Source organism: Pristiophorus japonicus, chromosome 14, assembly GCF_044704955.1.
Source record: "Pristiophorus japonicus isolate sPriJap1 chromosome 14, sPriJap1.hap1, whole genome shotgun sequence".
In the NCBI taxonomy this organism is placed as follows: domain Eukaryota; kingdom Metazoa; phylum Chordata; class Chondrichthyes; family Pristiophoridae; genus Pristiophorus; species Pristiophorus japonicus.
The window spans coordinates 166,505,712-166,518,770 of record NC_091990.1 but is presented as its reverse complement, the minus strand read 5'-3'; the positions used below and the strand labels follow the sequence as shown (position 1 = coordinate 166,518,770).

General features: G+C 44.8%; 1 protein-coding gene across 4 annotated transcripts in view; it reads right to left on the bottom strand.

Moving 5' to 3' along the window:
* The window catches only part of LOC139280212 (uncharacterized), a 122,494-nt gene that overhangs the window by 9,661 nt on the left and 99,774 nt on the right, over positions 1 to 13,059 (bottom strand). For 2 of the 4 annotated variants that reach the window (XM_070899810.1, XM_070899814.1), the window contains 2 exons: positions 7,743 to 7,775; positions 1,326 to 1,418 (listed from right to left, as the gene is read on the bottom strand). In XM_070899810.1, coding sequence (XP_070755911.1) covers positions 1,326 to 1,418; positions 7,743 to 7,775 — 126 coding nt within the window. The remainder of the gene's footprint in view (positions 1 to 1,325; positions 1,419 to 7,742; positions 7,776 to 13,059) is intronic. The other 2 variants (XM_070899811.1, XM_070899815.1) reach the window with 1 other exon arrangement.

Below are 13,059 nucleotides of genomic sequence, written 5' to 3'. Positions count from 1 at the left end.
GGGAGATTTCCTAGTATACATATAATATTGATTACTGTCAAGACTATTGCAAACAAAATGACTTCTGTTGAAAAGTGCATGGTTGTGAACATCAGGTGGGAGCAGGTTTGGGCTTGGCTATGATGCCCCCTATAGCGTAACAGCCCCACCAAAATGCATTCTCTAGTCTCCCATATGAATAAACAACAGCTTGCATTTATATAGCGCCTTTAACATAGTAAAACGTCCCAAGGTGCTTCACAGGAGCGTTATAAAACAAAATGTGATACAAAGCTACATAAGGAGATACTAGGAAAGATGACCAAAAGCTTGATCAAAGAGGTAGGTTTTAAGGAACATCTTAAAAGAGGAATGAGAGGAGAGAGGCGGAGAGGTTTAGGGAGGGAGTTCCAGAGCTTAGGGCTTGGGAAGCTGAAGGCAGGGCCACCAATGATGGAGCGATTATAATCAGGGATGCTCAAGAGGGCAGAATTAGAGCAGCACAGATATCTCGGAAGATTGTGGGGCTGGAGGAGATTAGAGAGATAGGAAGGGGTGAGGCCATAGAGGGATTTGAAAACAAGGATGAAAATTTTAAAATCGATGCGTTGCTTAACCGGGAGCCAATGTAGGTCAGCGAGCACAGGGGTAATGGGTGAATGGACTTGGTGTGAGTTAGGACATGGGCAGCAGCCTTTTGGATGACCTCAAGTTTAAAGAAGGTCGAACATGGGAGGCCAGCCAGGAATGCGTTGGAATAGTCAGGTCTAGAGGTATCGAAGGCAGGGATGAGGGTTTCAGGAGCAGGTGAACTGAGGAAGGGGCGGAGACGGGCGATATTCTGGAGGTGGAAATAGGCAGCCTTAGTCATGGTGCAGATATGTGGTCGGAAGCTCATTTTGGGATCAAATATGACACCAAGGTTGCAAACAGTCTGATTCAGCCTATTTGGAGGAGGTACACGAGGGAACCTGTACTCTAGCATAAGTTGGCACCTTAAGGAGACAACGAGAGACAATTGGGTTATAAAAAGAATTTCTCTGGAATACAGACACTAAGACCAGTGGAGTTAGCAGGCTAAACTTGTCTATACTAATACCATTTCCTCAGCAAAGATGTGAAAATAGACATTGAAGCACTGAATAGAGTCAGCTGCAATCCTCCGTGGTTGATTCCAATCTTCCATTGTTTGCGAAAGTGATCCCAAAGAGATCCCGCTTACCATTCACCCCCACTCCCCCAAAAAAGGATGCCATTCTCTCTCACTTGCATCAATCACTAGTTTGGATAAATGTTGGAATCTAATCCTTGCCTCCCCATCATTCTTCATAACACTTGACACATACCTGTAACACTGTCTGCTCCAGACTGGGGTTCGGGCAGAACTTTATCTTCTTCCTCGTCTCTGCTGATGGCCGCAGCTGGTTGGGCATAGCACGCTGTGGAGTTTAAGATTTACAACATGTGAGTGCTCAGCCAATTTTAATACAAAAATGTGTCCTCTCCTCATTGGAAATCTGGTCAGAGAGAACAGTAATTACAGCGTGGGACAGGTTACACTGTTCTCATAAAGATTCATATCTGTAAATCAATGTGTTTTTTCAAACCAGTTTTCTCCACTTTCTCCTCCACCTCTCCTCAAGGTGTTTTATTGGGGTACAGTTCCACAAGAACCAGGTGCCCTTTGATACCTCCACCAGTGACCACAATTTATCTATGACTGTGAGTATCGGCGGGATATTCAGCTTAAATAGATATCCAGGTTCAATCCTGTCATAAGAACATTAGAAATAGGAGCAGGAGTAGGCCATTTGGCCTCTCGAGCCTGCTCCGCCATTCAATAAGATCATGGCTGATCAGATCTTGGCCTCAACTCCACTTCCCTGCCCACTCCCCATAACCCTCGACTCCCTAAACGTTCAAAAATTTGTCTATCTCCACCTTAAATACATTCAACGACTCAGCCTCCACAGCTATCTGGGGCAGAGAATTCCAAAGATTCACGACCCTCCGAGAGAAGAAATTCCTCCTCATTTCCATTTTAAATTCTGAAACTATGCCCCCTAGTGGCTTGAGCAGTGGTGCAGCAGGGAGGGATTCAAATTCCTGGGGCATTAGAACCGGTTCTGGGGGAGGTGGGACCAGTACAAACTGGACGGTCTGCACCTGGGCAGGACCGGAACCAATGTCCTAGAGGGAGTGTTTGCTACTGCTGTTGGGAAGGAGTTAAACTAATATGGCAGGGGGATGGGAACCAATACAGGAAGACAGAGGGAAACAAAAAGGAGACAAAAGCAAAAGACAGAAAGGAGATGAGGAAAAGTGGAGGGCAGAGAAACACAAGGCAAAGAATAAAAAGGGTCACTGTACAGCAAAATTCTAAAACGACAAAGGGTGTTAAAAAAACAAGCCTGAAGGCTTTGTGTCTTAATGCGAGGAGTATCCGTAATAAGGTGGATGAATTAACTGTGCAAATAGATGTTAACAAATATGATGTGATTGGGATTACGGAGACGTGGCTCCAGGATAATCAGGGCTGGGAACTCAACATCCAGGGATATTCAACATTCAGGAAGGATAGAATAAAAGGAAAAGGAGGTGGGGTAGCATTGCTGGTTAAAGAGGAGATTAATGCAATAGTTAGGAAGGACATTAGCTTGGATGATGTGGAATCTATATGTGTAGAGCTGCAGAACACCAAAGGGCAAAAAACGTTAGTGGGAGTTGTGTACAGACCTCCAAACAGTAGTAGTGATGTTGGGGAGGGCATCAAACAGGAAATTAGGGGTGCATGCAATAAAGGTGCAGCAGTTATAATGGGTGACTTTAATATGTACATAGATTGGACTAACCAAACTGGAAGCAATACGGTGGAGGAGGATTTCCTGGAGTGCATAAGGGATGGTTTTCTAGACCAATATGTCGAGGAACCAACTAGGGGGGAGGCCATCTTAGACTGAGTGTTGTGTAATGAGAGAGGATTAATTAGCAATCTCGTTGTGCGAGGCCCCTTGGGAAAGAGTGACCATAATATGGTGGAATTCTGCATTAGGATGGAGAATGAAACAGTTAATTCAGAGACCATGGTCCAGAACTTAAAGAAGGGTAACTTTGAAGGTATGAGGCGTGAATTGGCTAGGATAGATTGGCGAATGATACTTAAGGGGTTGACAGTGGATGGGCAATGGCAGACAATGAGAGACCGCATGGATGAACTACAACAATTGTACATTCCTGTCTGGCGTAAAAATAAAAAAGGGAAGGTGGCTCAACCGTGGCTATCAAGGGAAATCAGGGATAGTATTAAAGCTAAGGAAGTGGCATACAAATTGGCCAGAAATAGCAGCGAACCCGGGGACTGGGAGAAATTTAGAACTCAGCAGAGGAGGACAAAGGGTTTGATTAGGGCAGGGAAAATGGAGTACGAGAAGAAGCTTGCAGGGAACATTAAGACGGATTGCAAAAGTTTCTGTAGATATGTAAAGAGAAAAAGGTTAGTAAAGACAAACGTAGGTCCCCTGCAGTCAGAATCAGGGGAAGTCATAACGGGGAACAAAGAAATGGCAGACCAAGTACTTTGGTTCGGTATTCACTAAGGAGGACACAAACAACCTTCCGGATATAAAAGGGGTCAGAGGGTCTAGTAAGGAGGAGGAACTGAGGGAAATCCTTATTAGCCGGGAAATTGTGTTGGGGAAATTGATGGGATTGAAGGCCGATAAATCCCCAGGGGCTGATGGACTGCATCCCAGAGTACGTAAGGAGGTGGCCTTGGAAATAGCGGATGCATTGACAGTCATTTTCCAACATTCCATTGACTCTGGATCAGTTCCTATCGATGGAGGGTAGCCAATGTAACCCCACTTTTTAAAAAAGGAGGGAGAGAGAAAACAGGGAATTATAGACCGGTCAGCCTGACATCGGTAGTGGGTAAAATGATGGAATCAATTATTAAGGATGTCATGGCAGCGCATTTGGAAAGAGATGACATGATAGGTCCAAGTCAGCATGGATTTGTGAAAGGGAAATCATGCTTGACAAATCTTCTGGAATTTTTTGAGGATGTTTCCAGTAGAGTGGACAAGGGAGAACCAGTTAATGTGGTATATTTGGACTTTCAGAAGGATTTCGACAAGGTCCCACACAAGAGATTAATGTGCAAAGTTAAAGCACATGGGATTGGGGGTAGTGTGCTGACATGGATTGAGAACTGGTTGTCAGACAGGAAGCAAAGGGTAGGAGTAAATGGGTACTTTTCAGAATGGCAGGCAGTGACTAGTGGGGTACCGCAAGGTTCTGTGCTGGGGCCCCAGCTGTTTACACTGTACATTAATGATTTAGACGAGGGGATTAAATGTAGTATCTCCAGATTTGCGGATGACACTAAGTTGGGTGGCAGTGTGAGCTGCGAGGAGGATGCTATGAGGCTGCAGAGTGACTTGGATAGGTTAGGTGAGTGGGCAAATGCATGGCAGATGAAATATAATGTGGATAAATATGAGGTTATCCACTTTGGTGGTAAAAACAGAGAGACAGACTATTATCTGAATGGTGACAGATTAGGAAAAGGGGAGGTGCAACGAGACCTGGGTGTCATGGTACATCAGTCATTGAAGGTTGGCATGCAGGTACAGCAGGCGGTTAAGAAAGCAAATGGAATGTTGGCCTTCATAGCGAGGGGATTTGAGTACAGGGGCAGGGAGGTGTTGCTACAGTTGTACAGGGCCTTGGTGAGGCCACACCTGGAGTATTGTGTACAGTTTTGGTCTCCTAACTTGAGGAAGGACATTCTTGCTATTGAGGGAGTGTAGCGAAGATTCACCAGACTGATTCCCGGGATGGCGGGACTGACCTATCAAGAAAGACTGGATCAACTGGGCTTGTATTCACTGGAGTTCAGAAGAATGAGAGGGGACCTCATAGAAACGTTTAAAATTCAGATGGGTTCAGACAGGTTAGATGCAGGAAGTTGGGGAAGTCCAGAACCAGGGGTCACAGTCTAAGGATAAGGGGTAAGCCATTTAGGACCGAGATGAGGAGAAACTTCTTCACCCAGTGAACCTGTGGAATTCTCTACCACAGAAAGTTGTTGAGGCCAATTCACTAAATATATTCAAAAAGGAGTTAGATGAAGTCCTTACTACTAGGGGGATCAAGAGGTATGGCGAGAAAGCAGGAATGGGGTACTGAAGTTGCATGTTCAGCCATGAACTCATTGAATGGCGGTGCAGGCTCGAAGGGCCGAATGGCCTACTCCTGCACCTATTTTCTATGTTTCTATGTTTCTAAGCCCCTTCAGAATCTTATATGTTTCAATAATCACCTCTCATTTTTCTCAACTCCAATGAGTATAGGCCCAACCTGCTTCATCTCAGAAATCAACCTCGTGAGCCTTCTCTGAACTGCCTCCAATGCAAAGTATATCCCTCCTTAAACAAGGAGGCCAGGTGTGGTACAGTTGTAGCAAGACTTCCCTACTTTTATACTCCATATCCCTTGCAATAAAGGCCAAAATTCCATTTGCCTTCCTAATTACTTGCTGTACCTGCATACTAACCTTTTGTGTTTCCTGTACAAGGACCCCCAGATTCCTCTGTACTGTAGAATTTTGTAATCTCTCTCCATTTAAATAATAACTTGCTTTTTTATTTTTCCTACCAAAGTGAATAACCTCACAGTTTCCAACATTATACTCCATCTGCCAAATGTTTGCACACTCATTTAGCCGATCTGCAGATTCTTTGTGTCATCCTCACAACTTGCTTTCCCACCTATCTTTGTATCATAAAAAAGTTTAGCTATATTACACTCGGTCCCTTCATCCAAGTCATTAATATAGATTGTAAATAGTTGAGGCCCCAGCACTGATCCCTGTGGCACCCCACGAGTTACAATTTGCCAACCTGAAAATGACCCATTTATCCCAACTCTCTGTTTTCTGTTAGTTAGCCAATCCTCTATCCATGCTAATATATTACCCCAAACCCCGTGAACTTTTATCTTGTGCAGTAACCTTTTATGTGGCACCTTATCGAATGCGTTCTGGAAATCCAAATACACCACATCTACTGGTTCCCTTTTATCCACCCCGCTCGTTACATCCTCAAAGAACTCCAGCAAATTTGTTAAACATAATTTTGAGACATGATTTTGAGACAGATTTTTTAGCGTTAAGGAATAAAGGGTTATGGGAACCGGAAGGGAAGTGGAGCTGAGTGCATGATCAGATCAGCCATGATCTTATTTAAATGGTGGAGCAGGCTAGATGGGCAAAGTGGCCGACTCCTGCTCATAAGAACATAAGAATTAGGAGCAGGAGTAGGCCACCCTGCTCGTTACATCCTCAAAGAACTCCGGCAAATTTGCCAAACATGATTCCCTTTCATAAAACCATGCTGACTCTACTTGATTGAATTATGCTTTTCAAAATATCCCGCTACTGCTTCCTTAATAAAGGACTCCAGCATTTTCCCAATGACAGATGTTAGGCTAACTTGTCTATAGTTTCCTGCTTTCTGTCTCCCTCCTTTCCTAAATAGGGGTGTTACATTTGTGGTTTTCCAATCCGCTGGGACCTCGCCAGAATCCAGGGAATTTTGGTAGATTACAACTAATGATCCACTATTTCTGCAGCCACTTCTTTTAAGATCCTAAGATGCAGGCCATCACGTCCAAGGGACTTCTCCACCTTTTGTCCCATTAGTTTGCCGCGTACTTTTTCTCTAGTGATAGTGATTGTTTTAAGTTCCTCCCTCCCAATAGCCCCTTGATTTTCAAATATTGGGATACTTTTAGTGTCTTCTACCATGAAGACCGATACAAAATATTTGTTCAAAGTCTCTGCCATTTTCCCATTATTAATTCCCCAGTCTCATCCTCTAAGGGACCAACGTTTACTTTAGCTACTTTCTTCCTTTTTATATACCTGTAGAAGCTCTTCCTGTCTGTTTTTATATTTCTTCCTAGTTTATAAACTATCTTCTCTATTATTTTTTAGTCATCCTTTGCTGGTTTCTAAAACTTTCCCAATCCTCTGACCTTCCACTATTCTCGCATGCCTTTGTTTTCAATTTGATACGATCTTTTACTTCCTTAATTAGCCACGGATGGTACATCTTTCTCTTCAAGTCTTTCTTTCTCTCACCCCACATCCACACATGCGTAGCAGCAGGATTACTGGATAGCGATCAAGAATAGAAACGCTCACTAAATTTCCCTTCCCTAAATCAGGGGTACTGAGTCTTATTATAGTCTCCTTAACAACATCCTGATTGAGATCAGTAGCTCGGTACAGACTGGAAATAGAACCTCAGACCTTCTGGACTATGTAACTCAGTTCCTCATTCGAGTAACTCATCGGGCTGGACTTTAAGGTGGAAGGTGAGTTGGGGGCGGGGGGGGGGGCTCCAAGGCCCTCGGGAAATGGGGAGGCCTCGGTTTCCCACCAACAGCCAGCCAGATTGAGAGGCTGGCTGGTTGCGGATGGTAAGGACGGCGGCTCTAGGCCACACAGAGGAGGGAGTTTTTGCATGGGGATCGGGCCATTGAAAGGATTGGGTGGAAGATCAGGGGTCAGCCCAGGCCATTAAAAGGTTCTGGTCGGCGAGGGGGTGGGGGGGAGTCATACAGAAGATCGGGGATTAAGATGGGGGGGGGAAGGCCTTGGGGGATGAATGTAGGCCTCGGGGGGGGCGTCTCCAATCACAGAGGGGATGGGTTAGGTAGGGACCCTGGGTCCAGGAGGTAGGTATAAAGGCACTTACCTCCTGGATCCTGCAGTCCCTGCCTTGCTGTAGCTGCCGGGTTTCATGAATTGTGTAAAAACCATCCACATGCAGTTAAAAACAAAATGAAGGTTAAAAAAGAGGTTCAAGCCTCATTATAATATTTAAATTAACTTCCGCCTCCTAGGAGCTGGTTGGCTGCCCGCCCAGCCCTGCTTCCGGTCCCGCCTCTGTTAAAACTAGAAGTGGGCGAATTCAGGTCGGGAATCCGATTTTTAACAATTTAACTACCCCAGCTCGCTATAATTCTCCCCATCAAGTCAGCGAGGAAGCAATAAAATATTATCAGTTCTAACTGGTGGCGACGCACTGTCACACTCAGTGTCACAGAGCCACAGAATGGGATCGGCATAAACTAAAGTTCTGCTGTCGGGGGTAGTGGCAGCAGCTGTAAGCAAACTTTGCACCCACATTCTTGGATACAGATGGCAGGCCAAGCAGGCAAAGAAAAAGGGAACAAGATATGATGAAAATTCTAAAAATTGGGACACACCCAAATAACCACATAAAATTTAAAAAAACAAATAATCACTTGCGACTAAATAAGATGATCACTTGTAACTGAATAAGTAGGGAACATGGATTATATGTTGGTGGTAATATTTCAAAATCAATACAATCAGAGATAATGTTAGGAAAGATATTTACAACCTTTAATTATGAAACAGATCTTAAATTCATTTAAGAATATGAAATAAAAACACAAATGCTGGAAATACAGATTCATCAGTATCTGTAAAATACATTCAGGTTAATGTACAGCTGTATATTCTCCCTAACACTATGGAGCTGTGCATAGATTTTATAGTAACATATGTCGGAGTATGTCACCAGCAGTCACTGGCTTTCAAAATATTTAATTGTGAAGTGCGTTGAAATATTTCTGAGCGATGTAATGAGGCACTTTTTAAAGGCAGTCTTTTCTTTCATAATAACTGATCGTCGCTCCTAATGAGTGACCCGTGAAATGTTTGCAATTGGGGGAATAGAGGGAACAGGCATGTCAAAAATGAGCAGAAAGGAAATGTCTTTGGCTGGAGGGAGATAAAGACCAATTATTTTACATCCAGGACTTGTATAACCTGCTGTGAATGTTAAAGAAGATGGTGATTGTCGAGGTCGGTGCTTTGAATGCTAAGGCAAACTTTAAGATTGATTGTCCCATCAGGTGCCCATGGCATGGAGCCACGCTCACAGGGAGCTCTGACACCAGAAATCCAGCAATCCTTCATTTTCCATCCATGTAAATTAATAACTTGCATTATATAGCGACTTCAACACTGAAAAATGTCCCAAATTAATTGCCAGAAAATCAGGCCTGCAATTTCCCAAACAGTGCTCTTCACTGGGAGCACGTGATCAGAGAATCAGCTCCTTTGACTCTGGGTTCTGTGCTTTAAATGTTAAAGGAGGTGGTGACTTTAGGAGAAGTACAGTGAATGTTAAAGGGGACACGCGACTCCAGGTGACTGTATCTGAGATATTAAACATCTGGACTACAGAGTAAAGTTTAGATCAAGAATTTTGTGTTCATTTCTTTATTATGACAATCTTCCATCAATTTTCAAAAAAAATCAAAGCTGCACTGTTTTGTTGACAGTCACCTTGCTTTCTCGCACTCTAGGGCAGTCTACACACTATAGGTGTGAGTGGGCACTGATGGTTCTGTAGGGTATCTGGAAAACTGAAGCCCACATTCCTTCAACGACAGACAGCTCTAAAAGAGAACCCTCAGAAACCTCTATTTTATATTTTGGAAAGTTATCATCTCCAGCACCACTTTCTGTAAATCTTCTAAATAATTGATATTAATTTCGTTTACATTGAAGAAAACACACTGAGGAATTGTGCAATGATTTATGTTGCAGTCTGATTTAAAAGGTTACCTGTGATGTTTTCGGAGGCTGAAGGGGCCTGTGCTGGGCCATTTTCCAATTTCTCTTCCCCCTCCTCTTCCTTGATCACCACATTGAGCAAAGCTCTGTCCAGTGCTCCTTTGGCCTGGAAAGGCCGGCAGCCCAGCACCGCATCAATCTCACTGTAGAAGCGCATGGATTTGCACCTCCTGCCGGATTTCCTCTGATTCACCATGGTCCTGTATTCGTATTTCAGGTTCTTCACTTTAGCTCGGCATTGCTTCCAGTCCCGGCTGACCCCTAACGTTTCAAGGCTGCGGGAGATCCTCACGAACACATCTTTATTCCTCACTGCCCCGGCCAGCTGATCCTGGATGGACCTATCTTTCCAAATGGCCAACAAGCCTTTGATCTCCTCGTCTGCCCAATTCTTGCTTGCTCTCCTTGCCATTGCTGAGGCTGCTGGTGACTATTCAGTTTATTCGCGATTTTCAGGGAGATGTCGATCTCTGGAAGAGGATGTAAGCTCGGAGGCGGCTTGGTGATGATGGGAGGGTGATTGGTGACGGCTCAGGCTAGTCTCCACCCACAAAGGCAGAACAACGCTTGGCGAATGCGTCACTGTAACCCGACACTGCAGCGTAAAGCCGATTAGTGCAGGTCCACAGGGAGCTCAGCACACACCCGAGCGAGCCGAGCCCAGATCCCAGCAACTGCAACAAGAACAAGACTCTGTGCACAATGTAAGGGCGCTAAACGCCACCCCAATGTAGGCTGCGAGAGACAGGAGGGAGCAGGATGCGTTCTGGATTCCCGTTCATACTGACTTAAAAAAAATCTCGTCGATATTAATTGACAAAGTCCTGCAAAGAGGGCTGACAACGGGAAGGAAACAGACTGCGAGCATTTCTTCCTTATTTTAAGTCAAACGTGTTTAGACAAAACCTATCTATTGCGGCTGGTTGATTACTTACTTGCGGCAAGATTAGAAGTGACACATAATCAATGTACTGTGTCGGTCAGAAATTGCAAACCCATTTGAGTATGTGGGGTGCTTAATTTTTTTTTATGTTATAAAAGGTACCCGCCCCAAATGCTTAAATGAGTTTCTGTTGTTGGAGCTTGTTCTGTAAACGGGGAAATAGGTGAGCAGCCATAGCAGCAATAGGCCACCACATTTCAAGGAGGAGGTCATAGAAAGATTACTGCAGCAGAGTCATTTCCTTTCCCCTGCAATGGCACGTCAGCTGAAAGATGAATCAGGCAGCCTGGAGGCGGTCTTTAATTCCGCCATTGCCAGCAATACTGTGTTGAGGATCAGATTCACTGTCAGAGAAGTTCAGTGGCAAGGTATGGAACCAGACTGACATTCATATTAATGCAGCAACTATTACCGGCACGAACTGTTGCCTCTTCATCATTATCATAGGCAGTCCCTTGGAATCGAGGAAGACTTGCTTCCACTCCCAAAGTGAGTTCTTTGGTGGCTGAACAGTTCAATACGAGAGCCACAGACCCTGTTACAGGTGGGACAGACATTCGTCGAGGGAAGGGGTCGGTGGGGCTGGTTTGCCGCGCGCTCCTTCCGCTGCCTGCGCTTGACCTCTTCGCGCTCTTTTGCGTTGAGACTCGAAGAGCTTAACGCCCTCCTGGATGCACTTTCTCCACCTCGGGCGGTCTTCGGCCAGGGTCTCCCAGGTGTCAGTGGTGATGTGCACTTTACCAGGGAGGCTTTGAGGGTGTCCTTATAACATTTCCGCTGCCCACCTTTGGCTCGTTTACCATGAAGGAGCTCCACATAAAGCACTTGCTTTGGGAGTCTCGTGTCTGGCATGCGAACTATGTGGCCTGCCCAGCGAAGCTGATCGAGTGTGGTCAGTGCTTCAATACTGGGGATGTTGACCTGGGCGAGGACACTGATGTTGGTGCACCTGTCCTCCCAGGGGATTTGTAGGATCTTGCGGAGACATCGTTGGTGATATATCTCCAGCGACTTGAGGTGCCTTCTATACATCGTCCATGCCTCAGATCCATACAGGTTGCCTCTTACCCACACGCTCTTACAGTATTTGACTAACATCCCACAGTTGCCCGTTCGGCTTCCTAGCACCTGTCTTTCCCAGGAACACCTCCTTCAGTAGGAATTTCCACTTAACAACCTGCTGCCAACTTCATCCATTTACAGTACCTGCATGATGCAAGTTTTAGTCTCCCCGACACCTATGACTAATACCTCGATAAACAGGTAGCGGAATCTGTCATGTCACCAATGTTAACTACTCAAACCAGGCGTTTGGCTTTGAAGAAAATTGCACATAACAAGAGCGAGTGGATGAGAATGCATCCTTTCTCCACCTTTGAGGAGCAGGCCCTCCAAATACAGACTTTGAAGAGGCAGAAGGAGACGGAGAAGTACACGGACCAGCACAATGTTTGAACCATACTTATCCTTCCTTTGGTCTCCATTCTGCGAGACATGTTCACTGATACTGAAGCAAGCATTAAACAACAAAGCCACACCAGTACTGTAGGTCAATGCTGGATGCTGAGGGCATGTTTTTAACACATTTTGTTCTGTTTCTATAGGTATGGCAGAAGAAGCTAAAACATTTGGGGCTGACTAGCTAGCAATGAGTATGTAACAGGGCTGGTAATCTCAGGATTGACCAAGCCAGAAACATATACATAGAAGGACCAGCTGGATCTGACTACCCAGGAGGTTATCTGTAACAGGGCTGGTTAGCCTAGAAATCTGGAGATATTGAGGTCAATCGTAGACCACTATTCACAAAGTGGAGCATTTACCCACTGAACCAGTGGAGCTTTATTGAGCCTGTTTATATATTCTAGTATTTTTCTGTACTCAACACCAATCTATATGGCCAATGACACCGACAAATTCCACCCTTCTGTGCCTAACCTGAATGAAGCAAATGAGAAGTCATTTTGGTGAGGACAGCATTAGGCTTCCCTGTAATATTCTCCACAGCAGGATTGGATGGACAGGTTAGATGCAGGAAGAATGTTCCCGATGTTGGGGAAGTCCAGAACCAGGGGTCACAGTCTAAGGATAAGGGGTAAGCCATTTTGGACCGAGATGAGGAGAAACTTCTTCACTCGGAGAGTTGTGAACCTGTGGAATTCTCTACCACAGAAAGTTGTTGAGGCTAGTTCGTTAGATATATTCAAAAGAGAGTTAGATGTGACCCTTATGGCTTGAGGGATCAAGGGGTATGGAGAGAAAGCAGGAATGGGATACTAAAGATGCAAAAATGATCAGCCATGATCATATTGAATGGTGGTGCAGGCTCGAAGGGCCAAATGGCCTTCTCATGCACCTATTTTCTTTTAGATTAAAATAATGTATTCATTGGTCTGAATCACATCCCCCACAATGAAATGTTATAAATCATAAAAATCATAATCTCATCCTCAGGCTG